We start from the raw sequence: 26089 nt of genomic DNA, 5'->3' as shown, positions 1-26089 counted from the left end.
CTATTTACTCGAGAGGGATTGCTCAATGCACACAATATGCATTACTGGGCAGAAGAAAATCCTTTTATAATCAGAGAAAGAAGTTTCCAAGTTCGATAGAAGTTTAATATTTGGGCTGGAATTATAGGAAATGAATTAATTGGACCCTGTATTCTTCCGAACAGAATAAGAGGAAACGATTACGAAAATTTTTTAAGAGATAATTTACCAGATCTTTTGGAGGATTTGCCATTAAATATCCGTCAAATTATGTGGTTTCAACACGATGGAGCACCACCTCACAATAGTAGACGTGTTAGACATTATCTAGATACACAGTTTTCAAATTCTTGGATTGGAAGAGGCGGCCCTGTCACATGGCCAGCAAGATCTTCTGATTTGAATCCACTCGACTTTTTTCTATGGGGTTATTTAAAAAATTTTATTTATAAAGATCCTGTAGAAACATTGAAAGAATTAGAAGAAAAACTTCACTGTGCAGTAGGCAGTATTACACCGGAAATGCTCCAGCTTACACAACAAAGTCTCATCCACAGAGCCAATGCTTGCATACAAATGGCAGGCTTACATTTTGAACATTTTTTATAAATTTAAAATACTCTCAATCAGTCCTTTTTAGAGCCACACACACACACACACACACACACACACACACACACACACACACACGCGCGCGCGCGCGCGCGCGCGAGGTACAAGTCCGACCGTGCAATCTCCTCGTAGTGTACCTTGGGTTATGCTAATGCCGGCGGCACAATTGATATTTTTGTAGAAAATTTTCCAAAATGTAAGAAAATGATGAAAAAAAAAAAATTTAGAAGAATAGAAACGGTTAGCTCGCAAAGCACATTACTATTTACATTTGTCTCTATTTTTAGATAGATCTACGAAATCAAACAATTCTTTTATTCTTTTATTACGTAAGAAATAAAAGCAATATTTATTTTGTTAATTATTCACTTTTTAAATAATACAATATGGAAAAAGATCACGGTTCAGTATTCAAGTTGATTCTTATTATTTGAGTCCTAAGTATAGTCTAACTAATCATATGTATAATTAAAATAAAGTCATAACTAAAATACAAATAAATTCATAGTAAACTAGTTATAACAAAGCATTAATGTTTTAACATTACTTGTAAATACTAGTCAAGAATTTGATACTAGTGAGCAAAGCGCGTGCGCCGGCCCTGAGCGCCACTTACACCAGAACGCCTATTGGTTTACTTCAACCTGCTCTCCTTCCAAAAACTACTTATCGCACGCAATTTTGCTAAAGGAAAAAATTGTTTTTTTTAGCCTAAAGTATCACGCCTTGTACTCCGTGGGCGCAAATTTAGGGACACCCTGTATATCCAAAATTTTAATAAAAATGTTTATTAATTTTTAAAAGAATTTGATATTCAATTATGTCATCGTGAAGATGTCCTCTTTGTGGCGTTATTACAGAACCACCGACGCTGAACATTCGTTCAACAGATGCACTACTCGGAAGTGCCGTGTTGTATTTAATAAAGAGTTTTTAATTGCGGTATAATCATTTAACATACTGATATTGCAATTATTTGATTTTAAGAATCAATGCAATTCTTCTTGTGCAGACTCGACGTCTTTTGTTTGCTGGTTAAAAGCAAAAAAGTCATCGTGATCGTCGAGGTTTTCATCAGGATTTGGGGAACTTTCATTAGAACAGATTCCTAATAAGTCTTCTAAATAATTTTTAGCAAGTTTCCTTTCTTCTCCATTTATCCAGTTCAACTTGAATTTTGGGTGCAAACAACTTGCGATGATTAGCTCTTTTTTTTCAAGTAATGTGGAAAATCTAAAATTATATGTTCCAAATCAATGAATAAATATTGTTTTGTATTAAATAATAATAAATACATGCGTGTTAATTAAATTAACAAATTACCTTTTATCTAAACCTTGTTGAATAGCTGTAATTAGTGACTGACAATTAGTAAATCCACTTTTGTTGAGTTTTTCTAATTTTTCTTGTAAAGTTTTTAAGACTGGTAATAAGTATCCCATATATATCCCTGACTCACTTTGTAGTATATCTAAGGCTTGTGCCAAAGGTTTCATTGCCTAATCCAAAAACAAAAAAAAATGAAAGAAATTCACTAAATGTATACATAATACAATCTATCTATAGACGTACCTGACAATATCCTTCTATAAATTTAATTTCGTTTTCTGTTAGTCTTTGCAAATTGCTATAATCCAGACATTGATTAATTTTTTCGGAATCATTTTTCAAAAGTGTTACTAATTGCAGTATAGAATCAAAAGTCGAGTTCCATCTATTAAAATAAAAGATGAAAGTATAGAAAATTATTTATTCTAGAAAAAATACTTATATTTGTACACAAAATTGAATGAAAACGTAATGAGAAATAGAAATAAATATTTTGAACAATGTGATTAATATTGAAAGATAGTAAATATGCAATTAATTTGATCGTAGAAGTGATGATAATTATAATGTTTTTTATTATTGTGTGGAGAGGGTAATATAATCTGCGGTATTTATATACAAGCCAGCAAACCGAGTGGCTCGTATATAAACACCGCAAATATTATTATCTTTTCAATATTGATGAAAAAACGTTACGACTATAATTAATTCTAAGATCAAATAAATCTCATATTTACTATCTTCCACAATAAAAAATTTTTTTACCTTTTAATAACGGGAGTTTTTAAATAGACACCACATATTTCTTTTATTTTATCAGTTACTTGTGTAGACTGATTCTGTTTATTCCATAATTTTGTTAGTTTAGCAAATGTCAATCTGTATAGTTTCTTGTATAAAACGTTACTATCTATAGCTTTCTTGGAATCTTTTACTGCGACAAAATTTAAAGTGTGACTCACACATCTGTGGTGAGGCGGAAGAATAAGCGAACTTTCTGTATTCATATCTTCTACATCATCCATAATTAAAAGATCACTTAAATCGTTAAATTCTACAGTAGTAAGTGTCTCATCATCATCCTTTCCGAAACTTCTAAAAAAAAATATATTAGGTCCTTGAATAAGTTCTCGCTGTTTCTTAAAAGATGACGTAGCGGCACTCTGTGCATGGAATTTCGTACGGAAACGCATCAGCTAAGTAGTACTATATGTAACCTCAAATTCTAGTAGATACAGTTTACCACAGTGTCAACCACGTGTTTAATTACCTATTGCGAAAATGTCTACTTTTGTGCCAAATAAAGTGTTTTTGCGGGGAATTTTATTGCACTGCTTTATTCAAAAGAAATCTGCAGCTGAAGCACACAGAATTCTTGTTGAAACATATGGTGACAATGCTCTGTCGAATACGACATGCAGAGACTGGTTTAGGCGCTTTAAAAATAATGACTTTGACCTTGAAGATAAAGAACGTTCTGGAGCACCGACAAAGTTTAAAGACGAAGAATTGGAGGCATTGCTTGATCTAGATCCATGTCAGACGCTAGTAGAGCTCGGGAAAACATTGCAAGTAGATGCGTCAACAGTTTCAAAACGTTTAAAAGCGTTAGGAATGATCCAAAAGCAAGGACATTGGGTGCCGTATGAGTTGAAGCCGAGAGACGTTGAACGACGTTTTCTCATGTGTGAATTGCTGCTTCAACGGCATAAAAGAAAAGGTTTTCTGCACCGTATCATCACTGGAGATGAAAAGTGGATACACTACGATAATCCTAAGCGTAGAAAATCGTGGGGTAAGCCCGGCCATGCATCAACATCGTCGGCAAAGCCGAATATCCATGGTTCGAAACTTCTGCTCTGCATTTGGTGGGATCAGCAGGGCGTAATTTATTATGAGCTGCTTAAACCTAATGAAACTATCACGGGAGCTCGCTATCGACTTCAGATGATGCGTTTGAGTCGAACTCTAAAAGAAAAGCGGCCACTATACGGGCAGAGACACGACAAAGTCATTTTGTTACATGACAATGCTCGGCCACATGTGGCAAAACCAGTCAAAACTTACCTGGAAACGCTTCAATGGGAAGTTCTACCTCACCCGCCGTATTCACCGGACATAGCCCCCTCGGATTACCACTTGTTTTGGTCGATGGCGCATGGTTTGAGCGAGCAGCGCTTCCATTCTTTCGAAGAAACCGAAAAATGGGTCGATTCATGGATTGCGTCAAAAGATGAATCGTTTTTTCGACGGGGGATTCAATTACTGCCAGAAAGATGGGAGAAAGTGGTCTCTAATGATGGACAATACTTTGAGTAAAGTTATTGTAAGCCTTATATTTTAAATTAATGTTTTTTTTTAACAAAAAAAACAGCGAGAACTTATTCAAGGTCCTAATATATTTTATTTATAAATTATATTAAAATATCTTATATGTTAATTATATTTTGTTAATTATATGTTTATAATTTAAATATATTTTAATTGTTTCAGTTAATTATTTGTATTATATGTGGAAAAAGAAGTGCACGTGAACGAGGTGGATGTCATTTATTTGCGTCATTGTTGATAATTTTATTCAATTGCCGAGATTTGATTTCTATAGAAAAAAATAAGAGAGAGAAAGACGCAAAGAAACTATCTGTACACCATTATCTAATAAAAGCATTTATCCGTTCGTAATTGTCATAAAGAGGTAATTTTCTGAAATCCTAAAATCTCTTGACGCGATCCTACATATATGTTAATTATTCTTTGTTTTTTGTAAATTATATTATATTAATATAAAAACTTACATTAGCAGTGTAAAAAATATTTAAAAAGTATACAAAGTATATTTTTAAAACATAAACTCTTACCGAAAAGCTTTAATAAAGTTTGATCCGTTATCGGTTGTTGTACAGCACACTTTATTTTGGATGTGATATTCGAGATAGACCGAGTTAATTGCACGAGCTAAAACATCGTATGTATGTTTGCCTTTCATCCTACGACAAGCTAATGCAGCCGATTCCCCTTCTAAAGTTTCAGGATTCACCCAATGAATAGTTATTCCTAAGTAACTCCTACAAATTTAGATTTTTATTTATAAGATATAAAAACATGAAAAAATTACAATTTAAAGAAAAAAGAAAAATATAAAATAATATCACTAATTTTTTTGCTTTGCTCCATAAATCTGCCGTTGTCGCAACTATTTCTATTTCCGTCAATTTTTTTTTTAAGGGCAGTTTTTATTTTAAAATATGTTTCACAAATTTTTTCTCTTAATGTTTTTCTACACATTATGCGGATTTGTGAAGGAAGTCCAATTCTAAACAAATTGACGAATGCTAGACTATCTACAATGGAAAGAGGTTGAATGTCTTCGATAATAAAGCGCAGTATAGCTTTATCTAATGCTTTTTGAGTAACTGCTGAGTTCCCAGAGCTCCATCTTTCCAATATTTGACATTTATTTGGACCAATATTATTCAGAGAATCTTTATTTTGACGTTTATTTGATAATTTAACTTTTGTCTTATCTATATTTTTCAACAGATGTGAATGTTTTGCCTATAAATTTTACACACACATGCATATACACATACAGAGAGAGAATGAGAGAGAGATAGAAAGAGAGAGAAAAGATAAAAATAATAATACATAATAATTAATATAATACAGATAGATCTATCAAGACTAAAATATCAATTTTAAATATGTACATAAATAATTTCATAGAATAGAGAAATAATATTATAATAAAAACTTTTTTGAAAAGTAAAAAGAATTTTTACAAAAAATCTCACAAGAAAGATTTAAATTTGCAAAGCTAGTACAGTGTTAACATTTGTTTGCATTAAAAAAAAACAGAATTTTTATGCACGTTTTTTTTCAATTTAGACAATTAGTAATTAGAAATTGTCTAAATTTTCAAAAATTTGTAATTTAGACAATTCCTAATTGTCTAAATTGAAAAAAGTCGATAATATATTCAAGCCATGTCATACTTTGATACCTACTCTTTTATGCATATTTAATTCAAGGTTGAATGTAATTTTCATTTAATTGTTTCTTGAAAATCTAAAAGTTAAATTAAAGGAATTAAAAATATAACTTCCTAATATTATTTAATTTTATTATATATTATGTGTTTTTAATTAATGTCTATTTATTATTGCAGTTAGTTTTATTATTATTCATATTTTAGTATTATAGTTTATAATATCAATTTTTATGCAAAAAAGAAACTAAATTATTCCTTCAATTTTATATAAAATAAGAAGTTTATGAGTTATCATATTCCTTATATTGTATATATAATTTGTACAGATCAAATTGATTAATTTAAATAAAAGCTGTATTAATTATTATTTAAATAAGCAAAAGATTTGAATGTATAACACCTTACAAAACCAAGATTCTACAGTGAACAAATTGTTATTCGCTTATTATTTATTATCACAATTTTCAATTTATATTTATTTTTTAAGACTACTAGAATAACAATTATATTTAAAAAGTGACTAAATTTGATGGGAGTATGATAACCCATAAGTACTAAAAATAATCTTAACTTTACACCAAAAATAAGAATTTTTCAATAAAAAATGTATCAATATTATAAAAATAAAAACTTACATTTATATGTTTTCTTAAATTTGCAGTTGAAGTTTCACTTGCATGAATAATTTTCTTGCCAATGCAAATTTTACATAGAAATGCCCAGTTTTTTTCGTTTCCAAGATTTTTCTGTAACTCGAATATTTCTGCATATGCTGGCCATGGCATTTTACATTCTTTCTCCGAAGATTGAGATGCCTCCTTATCCATTACCTGAATTTTTTATATCTAAAACTGTACACAATTCACTGTTTAAAACGTTACGTTTAAACATTATGTAGTGCTATCCCATGAGCGCAGCACGTGGTATGCACAATTTTATCCTCCGGACTGCGCTAGGAATCAGACGCAATAACACAGTGACTTACCCCAACAACATTTGTTATGAATAAAGTTTGTACACTAGCTCTGATGATTGCAATTGATCGCAATTGATAGGATTAGATTGTTGCTCGATTTTAACATTAATCGTCGTCCTGTCTGTTATACTGATATATCTAATATGGCATCATGTTGACACGCATTCACATACTAAGAGGCCTTTATGACTTTTCCACACAGAACGCGAAAACGGTTGCCGCACGGCAAGAAACAACGCATACCAATAAACTCAGCTTTCAGAAAAACAGTACACTGATTGGCTATTGTATCGCTTTTTGCCGCACGGCAACCGTTTCCACGTTCTGTGTGCAGAATTCATTAGATTAAGAACCCATCCAGACAAACTTGCATAATCGCATAAACATATGCATAAGGAAATTGATTGTCCATTTCCTTATGCATTTGCTTATGGACCAATCAATTTCCTTATGCATTTGTTTAAGCGACTATGCAAGTTTGTCTGGATAGGCCCTAATTCTTACAATTAATACAACCGTATATAGAATATTAAATTAACTGTTAGATTAGTTACTAGTTACCATAAATATGTAACTAAGTTAAGTTACAGTTATAGATAAAGAAAAAGGAACAAAGTTAAGTTATAGTTACCGAAAAAAAATAACTGTAACTGTAACTTCGTTACAAGTAACGAGTTACTTCCCAACCCTGGCTTTAACGATAGCGAGAACTTCCAATTCGTAACTTATATATCTTTGTTCTGTCGGAGTTGTTTTACCACTTGCGAAATACACAGGATGCATTGTATTATCATCAATATTTCGCTGTAAAAGGATAGCACCGTATCCATGGGATGATGCATCTGTATGAAGTTCAGTTTCTGCCAACTCTATACAACGCTAACACGGATTTGTTTGTGAGCATTAACTTCAATTGATTAAATGCATTTGTTTCTAACGACTCAAATTTAAATTTAGTTCCCGTCTTTAATACATTTGTGAGAGGTCGTGCGATAATTGAATAACCGGGAATAAACTTTCGGAAGTAACCCGTTAATCCTAAGAACTTGTATTTGCCGCATGGTAGTGGGCGTTGGAAAACTCTTTATCGCTTCAGTCTTGTTCCAAAGGACGAATATGTCCATTTTCTATTATGTGACCTAAATAATCAACTCGTGTTTGCAAGAAGTTGCATTTTTTCCAATTGATAATTAATCCGTTCTGACTCGCCACTTTTAGTACGCGTTCAAGTTTTTCGAGCCCGCTATTGTAATCGACTGACGGAACTATCAAATCATTCATGTAAACGAGAACGACATGATCTTTAACCAATTCTTTGAAAACAGTATTAATGAACTTTTGAAAGACGGCGGGCGAATTGCACAATCCGAACGGTACTTTATTGAATTCATAGTGCCCATCTGGCACCACAAATGCCGTATACTTTTTACTTAATTCTTCAACTGGCACGTGGAAAAACCCATTTTTCAAATCAAGAGTACTAAATATCTCTGCATTTTGTAACGCGTCTAGTTGATCTTCTACTAATGGCAAAGGGTAACGGTCTTTAATGATCTTTTTATTTAACAATCGATAGTCTACACAAATTCGCGTTGAACCGTCCCTTTTTTTAATTAGTACAACCGGGCTTGCGTAATCAGATACTGAGAGTCGAATAATTCCAACCTTTAACCATTCTTCGATCAGAGTATTTACTTCGTCTTTTTCGGCAGGAGTTAATCGTCGCGGTCGTAAATTAATTAGCTCTTCGTCACTTAACAACAATTTCATTTGTATACCGATCATTTGTATACATCGTGCGTTTGTTCCGGCTTGTAATTATCTATTAGAGACTGTACCTTTTGTGTGTGCTTACTACTTTGCACGTGTGACAAATCTACCGAATTAATATCTGGTTCATTGTCCATTGAGATTTGATATATTTCAGCGGGAACGTTACCATCTTCATTCACGGGACTAATAGTGGTAACACCAAGCTTAACGTTTATTCGACAGTATCTAGAAAATCTTTCCCGATTAGTAATCCGTGTCTCGAAAGTTTGTCTGAAATCACGTGAATAGTTATCGTATAAAAATTTCTGTCGACAGTTAACTTTGCATGAAACTTCCCGATAGTCGTATTCTGTCCTTTACCTATCCCGCAAAATGATACTGATTTACGCTCGAGCGTCGATGATCCAATTTTAATAAATTAATCGGCTCGCATAATCGTTATACCACTACCCGTATCAATAATTGCTTGCACCGGAGTATCGTTTATTAACACGTCTTTAGAATGTTTACGCGGTTGAGAATTTGTTAGCGCGCAATTATTCGTCGTCACTTTCTTTTTACTCGGACAATCTGAAACTACGTGCCCACGCTCATTACACTCGAAACATTTAATGCCATTCTCTTTCGAAGGACAATTCGCACTAACGTGATCCTTTTCGCCGTAATTGTAACAACGCTTAGCCGACACATTTTCTTTTTTATCGCTCGCGGTCTTTTTCTCACTTTTATTGTCTTTATTGTCTTTAAAACTTTTATTATTCTTGCGCTTAGCACCATCGTCGTTAGCCTTAGACGTCGTTGATGAAGTCGTATATCGCCTATCCTCCAGTAGTATCTCGTCAAAAGCTTGCAGCATCTCTTCTCGCGTGGTAAAGCCCTGGACTCGAGCTAGGTTTCTCAAATTCATGTCCGGGATGCCATCGATGATGTATCCAAGAATCTCGTCTTCGTTCACCGCAATCCGGTTGACCATTAACATGAACTTTTCATAAACATAGTCGTGGAACGACTCGCCTTTCTTCCACGTTTGATCCTCAAAGCGTCGTCGTAAGGTGATTTTATTTGGTCGGTGATGGAACATGCCGCGTAATCCAGCCAGTAGTTCATCGGATGTCATCGCAATGTAATCGGGTTTAGAGTGAAACCAATCTAATGCACGTCCTTTCAATTTTGTGCCCATTAGAATCTTCGTCAGGTTATCATCCAACTCATACGCCTCTCGCAGGAAGCACACCTGTCTTTCCCATGTTTCAAAATCCTCTGCTCGGCCATTAAATTCACGAAGAAGATTGGCCATTGCTGTAATATTTACTCTTGTTCGCGGCACCGATGCGTCCGATGCATTATCTGTAGCTCGATCACCTCTTGTTCTCGATGTTGTCGCCTCGTTAACGGGCAGCACTTCGTTACCTCGTGACATCCGCAAAAGTTCGAGCTCGCGCTGCACTAACCTAAGTTCCTTTTCCGCTAATTCCTTCTCTCGCCGATATAATTCGATCTCGCGCTGATGAATTTCTCTAACCTCTTCCGGTTCGTCGTACTGACTTGCTTCTTCTGTTTGATGCATCCAATCATCTCTGGCGTCGTTCATTATGGCCGCATCATCCGCTGTGCCGCTTCCAGTTGCCATGGCTGTTTTCTCTTTTTCACTCGCGCGTGACCACTCACCGCAAGGGTCAATGCTTATTAATCGCTTTACTAGTTCAACTTTAGTACCCGCAGTATTGAGACCTTTTCTCTTTAAAATCTCCTTCAGTTCGACCACTTTAAGATTTTTCAGATCTTTCGTTACCGAAGCCATTCAGGTTTTTCTCGTCGTTGTAGTTTTCATCTTTATCTCATATCGCGATAACACGCGGAAACACGTCGTAGGAACAGCTTTATTCGTTTCGCACCCTACCTCTCGACACGCTCACGAATCGTCGTATCGTCGTATCGTCGTATCGCCGTATTATATATCGCCTGGTAGCCCGAAAATTACTCACTTTTCTTTGTACCGCACGTCGTCTTAACTCATCGTCACTCGTTATTATAAATCGTCGTCGTACACCAGCCTAAATTCGTTTTTAGCTCACTAAATCCCGGACGAGCCCCCAAAAGAGTGTTGTAGGAATAATATGATTTATTATTATTAAGTATTAATTATGAAAAGAAACAAATAAGGCGGTGTACAATTGTTCGCTTCCGATCGCTTCTCTCGACTAACTCCTCGGACGACGCCTCGCGCCTCCTCTTATTAATAAACAAAAACTCGCGTTTCTAGGCGTGACAATTTTCTATCGGTCAGCGCGGGAATATTCGGATCCCACAATAATTTATACTTATTATACAAGACGTCCAGATATTACTATCAAATAAAAGAATAAAAAATTTATATAAAAAATAATGATTATGCTATTCTTATGCCTACTTCAATCAAATTTATAATTGCATAACAATATACTAATTGTTTTTTACTATATCTTATTGTGAACTAAAAATTATTTGATTTTATCAACTTTATTATTCATAATTCTACAATATGCTCAGTATGTTCAACTCTTAAATAAGCTTGAATAAAAAATAAATGATAAAAAGAACATGTTATAATTTCTGTATTTTACACATTTTCTTAGCAACAATTGAATACGCTTTTAATTATCGAATATATTTAATATTATTTTCGGTTATAACAATTAGATCAGAGGAGATATTAAATCAGAAAATTTAGAAAAATGCAGAACAAATTAATCAAAAAAATATTACAATAAATAATACTTAAAAATTTTTTTTTTAATTAAATAAATAAACCATATCATATTTGTTTTCAAATGCCATTTTATTAATAAAGAATTAATTTCTATCATAATTAGTTTTTAAAACGTCTCGAATAATTGCATGTTGTATGGTTATATTATTTAACACAATTCTCGAACAAATACAACTGGAAGAATTAAGAATTGACATATTTTACTGATAATTAATGTATTACTTTGCGGCGATCTCTACAGAAGTTATTATAATACAGTTACGAATAAAATATAAAAATTGCATGATCAACCAAGTTTATATAAAAATGATATAAAACTAAAATATTTATAAGTGCTCTTAAATAAATCATCGATAGTTTTATGATTACAATAAAGTCGATGATTAATTCATAATATCGTCTTACTTTATAAACTTATAAGCATAGTTTATAAATTAAAACATAGTACATAAACAAAATTTATTAGCGCATTTAATAAATTTCAAGAATGTATCTTTGTATTATCAATGTGACACATTGATTTATAAATATATTTATAATTTATAAACGTGAAACGAATTATACGTCAGGAATAATTGTACGTAAAAAGACAAGCCACTTTTCTCGTGTAAGTTCTCCAAATCATTTGAATCGTCAAAATTAAAATTGTCGTTATTGACGTCGGTTGTGATGCTACTTGAGTGTCGTTATCATCATTCGGTTGTCAAAAACTGGATAAACCTATGTAAATATTTTAATATTTATTAAAAACAAATTATCAAGTTATTGCTCATCTCATTACACATTTATTAAATTAAATACGATTTGAAAAAGTAAGAAATTAATACATAAAGATATCAACAGCAATATCAATAAAACATATTGTCACCTGTTTTCTTCAATTTGGTTGGCTTCCTGATGGTCCAGCTGCGTCATGCGTTCTCTGTGTAGTTGTCAGGCAGTTCGGATGTGTAGCTACAATGTGACGATCAAAATTCCATAACAGAATGTTAAGTGATATTCTACTTTTGCGACAAATATTACATTGCACCTCGAAATTACTACTTTGTGTACAGTATTTCCATTCCCAGCTCTCGTATAATGATGGGTTAAGAAAGTACTCGACAGGATGATCGTCCAAATGCTTTCTTAAAAAGTCCTTATTAAACTCATTATTAAACTCATTATTAAACTCAAAAACTTTATTACAGCGACATTTTAAGGAATATGAAGTCAAATACGAAAAATGCATCCATGGAAACGTGCGTCCGTGTGCTTCTTCGTGATTATATATGTCTATATGCTTTTCTTTCACGTGTTTATTAAAGTTTGCTGTATCGATATAACAAGATTTAATGCCGCAAGTTCGGCACGTTGCTTTAAAATCTTTTAATGTGTAATCATTGTCCCTCAGTTTATCCGTGGCTTTTTTAGAAATAATTGATTGCAATTCTTCCGGATGACATGTCATTGTATGCCATGACACTTCAGACCTAATAACAATGGTTATTTTTTTGCAACAAATAGTACACTTGACCTCATCAGTGTCATCACATTGTCTAAAATATTTCATTGTCCAATGGTCATCTACGAAATAACGTTCTTCTTCCACAGAATGCTTCTCTGAGATATGTGTTTCTATAGATTCAGAAACAGTCAGAAATTCACCACACATGAGACATTCTGAGTGTGGTATCTCTTTATCGAAAATATATTCACACCAATACTTCAAATATTTACATGATTTTTTATTTCCGTCTTCACGTTCCCATTTATATATGGCTTCATGGTTTTTACGTATGTGAGAAAGCAAGTCATCATTAATATAATCACATTCAAAGGCGCAGTTTTCCCATTTGCATTTTGCTCGAAAAAAAGGCAGTTTATTATAATATACCCACATGTTTTCCTTAATTTCTATTATTTTTGAATTATTAACGGATTCTGACGAAAGAATTATGTCACATCTTTCTCGAACATTTCTTAATTCTTCCGAATGTCTTTCTATATGTATCTTTAAATTACTATATATATAAATACTAAATTCTTCGGAACAATAAGTGCATTTTATTTTAAAATTATTTCTTGTACAATATTTCCATATCCAATCATAAAGTACGTAATTCTTCACTTTGTTAACATGTTTCTGGTGTAAATGAGATTTTAAAGATTTAAAATCAGATCGAATATTCTCAGGACAGAAAAGACATTGTGAAGTAGAAGTATCGTTGTATTTGAAACATATCCATGGCCATTCTTGTCGTCCTTTATGTGTTTCTTCGTATTTTTCTATATCAGGATGAATATTTGTTATATGTCTACGGAAACTTGACCCGACGTAAGTATATTTCTGTCTACAAAACCTGCATTTTGCTTTGTAATCCGAGACTTTTTCGTAATATTGCCACACGTTTTCATTTGTTATAATAATTTCTGCCATTGTGTCCGTTTCTCTTTACAGAACGCAGATAACTGAATACGGTACTCGAGGACGAAGAAGTACGTATAGTTTTACGTTTGAATGTAAATATTGGTACGGCAGTCAAAACTATGAAGTCCAAGTCATGAAAAGGCGCTGTAACATCATGCCCAGTTGATATAGCAGTTACTATTTCGCGTAAAAGACGTTACAACATATCTTTTAGACGAATTGTTTTTAAGAAATAATGCAGAACTAATTATTTATATCTGAAATAAAACTATTTTCAGATAATAATTATATAAAAAAAATACGCATAATTTACTCTACTTATTGATACTGTTATAAATACAATAAATACATTAATTGGAAAAACATATATATGCATACGTAGTTCTCTACTTTGTAATGTATATATGTGTGTAAAAAGTTAAAAGCTTATTGGTACGTGTTTTATTGTATTATCTCTGCATGGGCGATCGCCCCCTTTATCTCCACCTTCCGTTTTTACGGTGACTGGATTCGACCAAAAGAGATAAGCGATTATTATAATTATGAGATTATGATATTTTATTACAAATTATAATAATTTATATTTATATATAAATGTGTATCTAACGAGATGTACATAATTTGCCATCTATACAGCTATGAAATAATACTATAAAAAAGAAAAAAATTGACATTAATAAAAAAAATGTTTTATTACACTCAATTACGATTGTTACAATATTTTCATGTACGTATGTATATTCGCGTGAGCGCATAAATTATCTTCCATCTATTTCAATTATTGTTCTACATAAAAAACAAAAATAAAGAAAAAGATCGAATTCAAAGGAAGCGTTTTCAATTAGTAAAATTATAAACAAAAAAACGCTTTTCCGATATAAATAAATTATTTCTATAGTATGGCTTCTTTCAGCAATTTTTGAAAACTCACATTTTCAACATTTTCAAAGTAATGTTCCAATGCGTAATATCGTTACTCTAAATTGTAAATTCATAAGATGAAAACGACAATTTTTACGAAAAAATTAAATATTTACGCTTCAAAGTATATAAAATATGCGAGTTTTGGAAAACATTGTTGAGCGAACGACTGTATTAAAAATTCACCCTGATATGTTTTCGATTATTGGTATAATTAGAGTGTATTGTCGAAAATAATTAGGCAAATATTTAATTATTACCCGTCTTATTTCAACGGATGATCCGTTTGCTGAGACCAATATATTTTCGTAGTTTCTTATTGTTAAACGAAAATAGCGAGTTGCGTCCAAATGAGTATCTTGACTATTTCAACCACCAAATATATTACAATGTATTGATTATATTAATATTCCACTTTATAACTTTTTTCTTTGATTGATTATTCAGTTGAAATGCGATTACATATCGGTTAAAACTAAGTATTAACAACGAATGACAAACATTACCTTACTCTTTCAATGTCTAAAATAAGAGTGATTTACATTGCATTTGCGATTATCTCTCCGTTTGCAAACATGATATATTACTCATAATATTATTGACAGATTGTAGAAAATTACATTTGCATTTTTGCACAAATTTGCAATTCTTTATCTGGAATTAAATTATCTCAAATTTAATTAACAGCATTGCAGCATTCTTTTATATTCCTTCAAAATTTATACTTTAGAAATATTTGACGTTAATAATTAAACGTATTTTTTTTCTTACACATTTCGATTATATGACTAATAATTGCGATAGAGTTACGTATTCAGTTTGTAAAAAAATTTTTTTTTTCTCTGTATCTTTATGAGTAATCGATAATCGATATCCTTCAAATTGCCGTCGTGTAAATCGCAACTAATTCGGGTAACTAATTCCTAATGAAGTCTTGTCTTCTTGGAATTACCTCGGTGTCGGAGGTGAAAGTGATGGTCATACAGCACTTCCAGTGTGAAAGCTCGCCTTGCTGGTCAGTCCAGACGCTCGTTTCTTTTTCTCGCATTCCATCGTGCTAAAAACGTTCTGAGCAATCTGCGAATTGCGCTTCGGATTCTGCAGAGTCATGCTACGTTGGCTGGAATTGGAACTGGAGCTGGTACCCTGTGCCAACACTCGAAGGATGGCCGAGTGTATTGTTCCAAAGTTCTGATATATATACTGCGACTGAATAGCCGACACTGACGTGTTCTGGTTCTTCAGCATAATCGGAACGGTCTGGCCAGCTAGAGTATCGAATCTGGTGTCGTAACCAAACGGCGTGTCCAGCAAAGATTCACTCTTGTCGACGTAATTACTGAATCTGGAGTCCAGTAAACCCTCGAAATCAGACAGAATCCGGGAATCGATAAAGCCTTTTTCATCGGTGAATCCGCTCATGCGGAAATCTACGACGCTACCCTCAGATTTCTCAAAGTTGTATCGCGTTGTTCTTGTTATCGGAATAAGCCGGCAAGACGTGAGATAGATCTGTCTTATCGACGTAACTTATGGCCTGTGGATTCGACGTGCAGATATCAGGTGCCGACTTGCAGTGCAACAAAGTTCCTTCTTCGGCCAATTTTTGAGGCGCTAGGACACAGAAGTGCGGACTTACTTTCCTCCAGGCATGAGAAAGGTGCGCTTACATTTTACAGGGTGTCCCGCAGCACTTCAGAATTTTTTTAGATTATTCAGATTCCTTTTCGATCTCAGGATCTTGACATACTCAGACCGTAGGATCTCTACGAACGTCCAAGATCCCTTGATTTTTACAATTATGCAAACATTACGATATGTCGTTTCCATCACACGCGGGATACCCTCTCTAGCGATAAGTTTACCTACTTTTCGTTGGCTGACTGAAAGGTCAAGCCTGTGGTGGTCCGGGCGATTTGTGATGCGCCCTCACGAGGTACTTCGAGCTGAGCCCTCTCTGTTCTTTCAGCTTCCTCTCAGCGCCTGGAATCATGACCCTCACCTGTAAAAACAAAAGGTATGAATATCCCGAGTGGATTCGTCGCTAAAATCGAGTGGAATAATTCAGGGCGAGTGTTTTAATCGGCAACTTCACCATTTCCTCGACTGTAGAGAATTGCGCCATGTAGCCGGACATCGTTAAAACAGCTGCTACTTACGCGAGCATAAGCGCTAACCCGGAAAGTTGAAGGTACCAGTCGAAATGATATTGCGGTAGATCGTTATCGTCTATCTGCATGCCGGCGATTAGTTGCAAACTGTATTTCCTGGTAATTCTAATGATGCGTCCGACAATGCCGAAGCAAGTAATATCAATCCGCCGCCTAAGAAAAGTCCTGAAACATATGTACAATTATTATACATCAATTGGCATTGTGAATTTGTCAGAAAATAATATAAAATTAAATTTTTTTTCTAATAATAATTGTGAATTAATTTAGCTCTTTGTATTTTATAAATTAAATTTACAAGTTATCTCGCATTTTCAAACAATGCATTGATCTGATAAATTCATATATTTTCGATGTTTTATTCTTGAATATAACGAGAAAATTTTTTCTAAAAGGAGCAATATAATTGTACATAATAAAATTAATGTTTTTTTGCCTTTGTTTTATATGTAACAAAACATTAGAAAGTACGGAGAAACTCATATAAATTAATATTAATTGATACTGTATTATAATTTCAATGTTTATAATAGCATTAATGATAACAACAAAATTTGTAATAATACTGAAAATAAATGTGCAAAATATCATCCGAATAAATAAAAACTGACGAACGTTGATAGAAAAACGCAAGCTGCTATAACTATTATTTAAAATCAATTCTCGTACAATATTTCCATAGCCAATCGTAAAGTACATAATTCTTCACTTTGTTAACATGTTTCTGGTGTGAATAAGATACTAAATATTGGAAATCAGATTGAAATTTCTCACGATAGAGAAGACATCGTGAAGTATCGTTGTACTTGAAACATATCCATGGCCATTCTTGTCGTCCTTCATGTGTTTCTTCGTATTCTTTTATATCAAGATGCATTTTTATTAAATGTTGATGGAAATTTGACCCGACGTAAGCATATATCTGTTTACAAACCTGCATTTTGCTTCGTGATCCGACACTTTTTCTTAATATTGCCACACGTGTTCTTTTGTTACAATAATTTTTGCCATTGTGTCCGTTTCTCCTTACAGAACGCAGGTAACTGAATACGGTACATGAGGACGAAGAAGTACGTATAGTTTTTCATTGGAATGTAAATATTGATACGGCAGTCAAAACTGTAAAGTCCAAGTCATGAAGAGGCGCTGTAACATCAAGTCCAGTTGGTACAGCAGTTTCTATTTGTTACTATTTGTCTACCATCGCGAAAAAGACGTTACAACATATCATTTACACAAATGGTTTTTAAGAAATAATGCAGAACTAATTTTTTACATCTCAAATAAAACTTTTTTTGGATAATAATTTTATGAAAGAAATACGCATAATTTACCCAACTTATTGATACTGTTATAATTACAATTAATACATTATTGCAACAATTGGAAAAACAAATATGCATACGTAGTTTTCTACTTTGTAATGTATATATATCTACATTCGTAATATATAAATTTCTGTAAAAAGTTAAAAGTTTATTGATGCATGTCTTATTGATAATATTCCTTTCTTTCTCGTTACCTAAAGTTTTATAATAAAAAACAAAGTAACATAAAGACAAAAATTTTAAATAATTAAAAATAACTATTTGTAAAGATATTGTATTCAATAATTATTGTAAATTAAAAACATCTAGATATAAACGCAATAAGCTGCTAACTTCATTAATTGTAAATTTATTAATCTGTAACGTTATATTACATTGAATTGTAATGAGCAATTTTGAATTATTCAATGAATAACATTATTATTCTTTACGTATTTATGTGGATGAAAAACAATAATACGTGTACAATTGATTACAACTTTTAGAAATTAATAGACAAATAAATATTTAATTTTCGTGTTAGTATAAATGCGTTTTGCCAGACATGTAGAGTAGACAAATTTATTTGAAAAATGCAACATTACTTCTTACACAACCTAATATTATTCCTATCTTAGAATCGTAAATAATATTCGTAAAACACTAATACCAAATTATAATGTAACTTTTTCTTCGAAAAGTGTTACTGTGTTGCATTAGACAATTTCATATCAAATTATACAATACTTCGGACATTGAGGTTACAAATTGAAAATTAAAATTCGATCCATTAAATAATCTCAGTTTTATTGTTCGCTTACTTTGGCTTGAAAAATCGAATTTTAATCAATTTGTAATCTTTAGTTTCTAAAGGATTGTCTGCCTTAAAAATTTTTTAGAATAATAATCTCGAATAAGACAACTCCAGAAAAAATAAAAATAGATAAAATATTGGTTTTCATGTAATCTAATCCAATACTTCAGCAATTGCATTAGTATATTGACGCAATTATTAAAGTCAATTTACGGTATTATAGCACAAATTACAAGAAGCAAAGAAATGGCGCGATTGTCTTTGCTTGTCAAGCAGTCATATTACCAGGGAAAGTTTCTCGCAAGTTGCACGTTAGGTGCATATGTAGGTAGTTTATTAATATTCATACATCAATTTGTAAAATCTAACCTAGGTAGAAAGTTGGCCGGGTTTTACTAGATTTATGCAACTTTAAAAAGTCAGCAATACTCTGATAAAACTAGTCACGGTTTTATTGTCTAGTTTCCAGGCAGGCTCTAGATCGGAAAACTATAGGTATGAAAATCTTATACGTAAATTAATACTTTAACACAACTACCCGGATATATTCTAGTGGCTATAGACTGAACCCGATTTTAAAAACTAGACTTTTTTCGGGATTTGGAAACGAAATAAATTGATAAAACTCTAGATTGAATTCTGTGATCACGTGGAAATTTCGCTCATTGTAATTTGGATTATTTTGTTATTAAAATTTGTTAGTTAGTAGAACTCCTATAGTGTAAATATATAACCGTGTTTTTTGATAAGATATACATACAGTGTTTTTAATAAGTTATACATATTTTTATTAGAAGCAACTCAAAAATAAATTTAATTATTTTAAGATTAATTCCGTAATTATGAATGAAAAACAAATGTTCGAATTGCTTCAAAAGCGAAAATTTAAAACCAAAAAAAAAATTAATACAAAAATTAACAAACATAAACATTATAAATAGCGATAAAGATGGTGTGCTAGCAGAAGTGATTAAACAAGGAGAAGAAATTGCAGAGAATGTGTATCGTGAACAAATTTCTGTAGAGCACGCTGAAGCAGCAGAAAGAGATAAAGAAGTAGGAGGTAAAGAATCTGAAGAAAATGAAAAAGTAGAAGATGGCGAAGAAGATGAAGAGAAAGAAGAAACAAAAGGAAAAGAAGAAGAGAAGCTAGAAAAAAAAGATGTAGAAGATGACGAAAAGGTTGAATACAATGATCCGGATCAAGTGCTTGAGGAAAATAATATTCACAATCAAGATGATGATGAAGAAGCAATAAAAGTAACAAAACTCCGACAATGAATAGTAGATTGCAATGTTCACATGCCCACGTCGACAAATTACTGGCCATTTTTCGACCAAGATTGTTACCGAGTTTACCTGCATGTACTAAAAGTTTGATGCGTACATCCTCCGCAGAATATGATATTGAACCGATGGAAGATTTAGATGGCTCAATGGGAGAATTTGTCTACATTGGAGTAGAAACGGGTCTAAAGCAGTGTATCGACACTAATGTTCACCATACCAGAAGTGATAGAGCTGCTAATAAATGCGGATGGTTTATACCTGTTCAAATCTAGTGCAAAAAAATTGTGGCCAATATTATGTCGAGTATTTTTCCAGCCGGTAATTTTTGTACCTTTTACAGTTGCAGTTTTCTGCTGGCAGTTCAAAGCCAAAATGTTTAGATGTATATTTAATTAAATAAGTTTATTGAAAAAATTAACAATCTGCAGCAAGAAGGATTATTAATTGATAATAAATTGTATGCAATTAAAATAAAAGGATTTGTCGCCGATACACCAGCACGATCTTTCATGAAAACAACTCAAGGTCATTTGAGCTTTCATTGCTGTAAAAGATGCTGTGTCATAGGGGGAAAAAAAAATAGAAGAAATGTTTTTTCAGAAACAACTTGTGACAAGAGAACTGATGAGTCCTTTCGACAATTTAAAGACCCAAAGCATCATACAAATGTTACACCGCTTTTGATTCAGCCACCTGTGGACATGATCAAGTCTTTTGTCCTTGATTTCATGCATTTAGGTCAGGGTGTAACGAAAACGTTAATGGAATCCTGGACTATTATCAGAGGCACAAAATTAAATCACAAAATTAAGTCAGTGGGCGAAGAACGAATTGTCTCGCAGATTAATATATTTAAGGAATTTCATACCATCAGCAGATTTCCAGAGAAAACCTAGCGACTTGCAATCTTTAGCTAAGTGGATGGCCACCCAATACATGTTTATTCTTTTATACGCTGGTCCAATTATTTTTATAGGCCTTCTGAAAACTGAACAGAACTTTCTGTTATTCCACACTGCCTGCAAGTTACTTTGTTTAGCAAATAATCCAAACATGTACAAGGAGTATGCTCAAGAGTATTTAGAAAAATTTGTTATATCCGCAATTGATCCCAACATGTACGGTGAAGGCTTTGCTGTGATTAACGTCCATTTTATCACGCACTTAAGTGACGATGTGGAAAATATAAACTGCAATTTATTTGGTCTCAATACATTCTCCTTTGAGAATTATTTAAGCGTTATGAAAAAATTAATTCATGCACCGAACGGAGTATTGGCGCAATATTGCTGTCGGCTGCATGAAAGGTCACAATTAAAGAATACGAAAGTTAAATTAACACCTCCGTTGGAGTTTACTAACAGAAGTGGTGTCATTTCCAAAATAAAATATAAAGGAGTGTCATTTCTCTAAATAATATGTTCATGTTAGAAAATAAACATATATTAAAAATTACGACTATTTTTTTGCAAGATGGTACTTTATTCGTTCAAAGAAATAAAATTATAAAAATGAACAGCGTTTACAATTATCCTACAGATTCGGAAATAACAAACATGCGGGAAATAAAAAATCAACCAAGCAACACTGAAATAATTGTGCCGATACACGATATTAGATGTAAACTGGTAAAGTTGTAGTTAAACTTTGATCCACAAATATCGAATGAAATAAGATCATTCGCAATTGGGTATTTACACCAAACCTAGAAATGCCTAAAAAAAATAAACAAAAACTGGAAATATAAAGAAAATCGAAGACGAAACTACAGTCATTTGTGCTATTCGTGTCAGACCCCGACGGAGAACTAACAAAAGACGATTTTTGTGCGCTTGACGCGTCGTTTTTCCCCTGCGATTAGTATTCCTCCTCCACGCGTGTTATAACCACGCAAAAATAGGAAAAATTTGTGTGATTCCCAATTCAAACAACGATTCTTCGAAATGTCGTCGGATATAATACAAGTAAGTTGATCTTTTTTGTATGCACACGCATTTTTTATTCCCTCTATCATTTTTAGTTAATTATTTTCTCAAATCTGGTACATCGAAAAGCGGTTTGAAAGTAGTATCAAATGAAAGGTTTCATCAATTTATAGCCAACAAAAAAAATTCCAGCTTTTACTGTACCAGATTTGAGGATAATAGTCAATAGTATCTTGGTATTAGCTTTTATCATTTAATTTAGTTATATAAACATAAATGTTTAATAATTTGTATGAAATGGAATAATCTAAAAGTAAATATACATACGTTTACAAATAATGGAAATCTCTTTTTCTGAATCAGGATCACTGATCCAAGCAGATTAAAATTCTATTATATGTATATTATTACTATTTAGTACTTAATAAATAGTAATAAAGATTCCTGTAAATAATTCCAGGTCCATTCAAGTTTTACCTCACTTGTCCAGTGCAAAAAAATCATATTTAACGAACCATATTATGTAGTATTATACTTGATTTATAATTGTCTTTTTAGAATTAGCGCTTTTATTATGCGGCGGCAGCGGCTTTGATTATGCGGTGAAATATCATACGCTGGCCTAGTGCCTACTGACCTAGTGAAACCTTAGACCTACGATTACTATTCCTCGAAAGGAAATGCAACTGTCGAGCGAGTCATCTCGTCATCGGCATATTATAAAGAATTATATTATTGTAAACTATCGGTGGTTATTGATACGTTTGTTAGCTAGCGGCGAATAGCTATTATAATAAGATTTAGCGGCATCTTTGATGTAAAGGTATATAAACCGGGATTCCGACAAAGTCGAGCAGTCGAGAAAAATCCTGACACTACGAAAGATTAAAGTTGTATATTCACTAAAGTTTGAGTCTTTAGTCTTTATTCATTCTCGTACTCACCACAGTAGAGTAGCGCTACCGTATTTAGTCTACTGCTACAGAATTATTAAAAGTAGGATTGATTTAGTTCAGTCCCTACAGAAGAGAAGCGCTACCGTATTTAGGCTTCTACAAATTATCAGAAGTGGGATAAACGATTCGACCAATTCGAATAAAACGATAAACGATTCGGCTACAGTAAGAATCGATTGCAGTGAGCATAATGAACAGTACGGTGGATGAGTCGATCGCCGTAAGAATATTTAGCAGTGGGCTAGACGCCATTCCAAGAAATATTCGTTGTTTGAAAAGACTTCCGAGTGTACTAGAAACATGTCGGATCCAAACAAGTTTAAGATCGTGCAATTGAAGGAAATATTGTAAAGGTGGCAATTATCCTCAATTGGAATCAAAACGGAATTAATCGCGAGGCTGCGAGAGGCAGATCTAGAAGGCAACTGGATGCGTGAGCTAGAAAGAGCTGAAACGAATGCGGCGTCATCAGTAGAAGACGAAGCATTAGAAGACGATTTCTCGACATTGCCACGAGACAGTGCACGTACACTTAGAAACGGAATGTCAGAGGAAGTGCTGAAAGATTTCGAATTACTAAGACGAGAACAACGGCTGATGGAAAGAGAGCTGCAGATCGCAGAGAGAGAGAATCAATTATTGCGAAGCAGAGCAGACAACAGAGAGAGCAGACCGGAAATGCACTCAAGAATCAACATTAAAGCAGTAAGTGAGCTGTTAAGTGAATTCGACGGATCAGAAGGCCTATTCCCAAATTGGAAAAAACAGTTAAGGCTACTGATATCAACATATCAAATAGATATAAACAATGCAAAGTTGCTGTTGGGAACACGACTTCTATTCGCGAAAGGAAGAGCGATGGAGTGGTTCCATTCCCGTTTCGAGCACATCAAATTAAATGTAGAGGGAATATTGACGGAAATGAAGAAAATGTTTGACCATCGGCAAAGTAGGCTGAAGCAATTGTAAGCAATGCGGTGCAGCGCCGCCGATTGAGCGTCACTGTACCCCCTTTCCCGCGGTCCTCGCGACCACGCGCGAGTTATCTAATGCGCTGCGTCTAGCGACCTAGGCGTAGGAATATCCTTAATAAGGGCCAATCAGGATTAGCTGATGCAATAGGCGATCCTTGAGCGTGTCACGGCATGTGTGCCGGGAATTGCCGTTTGAGCAGTTCGTGTGACAACACGTCCGTCGTGTTTTTCGGTAATCAGTACCACGATGTATGTACGCGAGTGTTAATGATATTAATAAATATCGTTATTGTATTATTGTGTTTGCACCTAATATACCGTCCTGCCTTTTGATCCTGACAGATCCTCGATAAGTAATTTCGAGTGGACATTTATGTAATTACCGGTATCGCCATTGCTATTGTGAGAATAGTGTCGGTCGTAGATGTACGTGCCGTAACCATCGGTGGTGCATCGTACGTATCGCGTAATTACCTAACGTAACGCTTACACAATGAAGACAATTCGAAGAACGAACTTGGAAAACCGACGAAAGTTTCGGTACCTACTATCACGAAAAAATCATTTTGACAAATCGGGTTTCAGTGGACGAGGAAGAGATAATAGAGTATCTCATCGACGGCATATCCAACATACAATTCAGAAATCAGGTCCGGTTACAGCAATTCGATTCAGTAGCGGAGCTATTAGCCGCTTTCAAGAATATCAGTTTGACGGAGTCCAAGGGCCGTTCAGAACGCGATTACAAGACATGGAGCAGGGACTAGAAAGGGGTACATGTACAAGGAGTTCATGTGAAGAAGGAGACATCGCCGAACAAGGAGACAGGAGAAGATTCCAGTGTGGCGCAAACAAAGATAAGATGCTACAATTGCGGTAAAATCGACCACGTGTCAAAAAACAGTAAAATACCTAAGCGCAAAAAAGACAATTGTTATAGATGCGGAGAAAAAGGACATATGAGTAACGAGTGTACAAATAAAATAGAAGCAAGACAGGTTAATTGCATACAAGCTGCTGAGGAAATTAATGATTTCAGAGAGCAAATTACCTTAAAATTTAACAGTCCGCAGTTTAGTTGTAAAATAGTAGTTGACGCGTTAATAGATACGGGAAGTCCGATCAGCTTCATTAAAGAAAAAGTAATTCCTAGTTGTTGTTTTAGCTACGCTAATATTTCAAACCGATTGTCTGGAATAAATAAAAGTAAACTGAACGTTATTGGCACTACTGCAGTTAATATCGTTTGCGATAAGATAAAGGAAATACAAACTAACCTTTATATTGTTACTGATAATACTATATCATTTTCAATGATAATAGGCCGAGGTCTCTTAAAACAGTTTGATTTTGGTAAAGTGAATAAGCTCATAAATAATAAGAATGAAAATGGCGACGAGATCCTAAACATAAATGTAACGTAAACTACAGATAATGTAACTGATTCGATAATAATTAATTCCGAAATTGCGCACGATAAACAGGCAGAATTTAAAGATATGTTCGACAAAGAATACGTAAAGCCGGAGCGTCTAAAGGAGCCAAAAGTAAATGCAGAGTTGAAATTGCAACTAAAGGACGTACAGCCTTTCCATTTTTCTCCAAGACGACTCGCTTATGCGGAAAAGGAAGAATTGCAAAAAATATTGGACGAGCTATTAGCTAAGGAGGTAATTAGGCCCAGCAATTCAGAATACGCTTCTCCAATAGTACTCGTAAAAAAGAAAAACGGTGAGTATCGTTTATGCATTGATTATAGAACGTTAAATAAGTACATCGCGCGGACGAATTACCCGATTCCGGTAATTGAAGATCAGATTAACGTTTCAAAAGATAAAAACTATTTTAGTATATTGGATCTGAAAGACGGATCCTTTCATACATAATTTACGTATTTTAGATTAAATAATTAAGT

The 26089-nt window shown here is 33.5% G+C and overlaps 3 protein-coding genes across 7 annotated transcripts; 1 reads left to right on the top strand and 2 right to left on the bottom strand.

Moving 5' to 3' along the window:
* Window positions 1–1186: 1186 nt before the first annotated feature.
* On the bottom strand, window positions 1187–5519 carry LOC137001574 (uncharacterized). Its single transcript, XM_067360656.1, has 5 exons — window positions 4779–5519; window positions 2686–3015; window positions 2164–2305; window positions 1915–2090; window positions 1187–1824 (listed from the first exon to the last, which is right to left on the bottom strand). Exons 1-5 carry the CDS (start codon window positions 4904–4906, stop codon window positions 1581–1583), a joined length of 1020 nt encoding a protein of 339 aa, XP_067216757.1. The 5' UTR covers window positions 4907–5519; the 3' UTR covers window positions 1187–1580.
* A 266-nt stretch (window positions 5520–5785) lies between these two features.
* On the bottom strand, window positions 5786–20300 carry LOC105668149 (uncharacterized). Of its 5 annotated transcripts, XM_067360654.1 has the most exons (6): window positions 17843–20300; window positions 16897–17073; window positions 12275–16739; window positions 6894–12126; window positions 6544–6759; window positions 5786–5985 (listed from the first exon to the last, which is right to left on the bottom strand). In XM_067360654.1, the coding sequence occupies exon 4, from the start codon at window positions 10456–10458 to the stop codon at window positions 9076–9078; it is 1383 nt and encodes a 460-aa protein (XP_067216755.1). In that variant the 5' UTR covers window positions 10459–12126; window positions 12275–16739; window positions 16897–17073; window positions 17843–20300; the 3' UTR covers window positions 5786–5985; window positions 6544–6759; window positions 6894–9075. The 5 variants fall into 5 exon arrangements, 1 of the variants encoding a protein (XP_067216755.1); XR_010891549.1 differs by lacking the exons at window positions 5786–5985; window positions 6544–6759 and having other exon boundaries at window positions 11497–12126; window positions 12275–16522; window positions 16607–16739; window positions 17843–19103; XR_010891550.1 differs by lacking the exons at window positions 5786–5985; window positions 6544–6759 and having other exon boundaries at window positions 11497–12126; window positions 12275–16503; window positions 16607–16739; window positions 17843–19103.
* Window positions 19876–20310, top strand: LOC137001734 (uncharacterized). The gene has a single exon (XM_067360852.1). The coding sequence runs from the start codon at window positions 19876–19878 to the stop codon at window positions 20308–20310; it is 435 nt and encodes a 144-aa protein (XP_067216953.1).
* The last annotated feature ends 5779 nt before the right edge of the window (window positions 20311–26089 follow it).

This window comes from Linepithema humile, chromosome 8 (assembly GCF_040581485.1).
Source record: "Linepithema humile isolate Giens D197 chromosome 8, Lhum_UNIL_v1.0, whole genome shotgun sequence".
Taxonomy (NCBI): domain Eukaryota; kingdom Metazoa; phylum Arthropoda; class Insecta; order Hymenoptera; family Formicidae; genus Linepithema; species Linepithema humile.
This window is presented reverse-complemented; position numbering and strand designations above follow the sequence as displayed.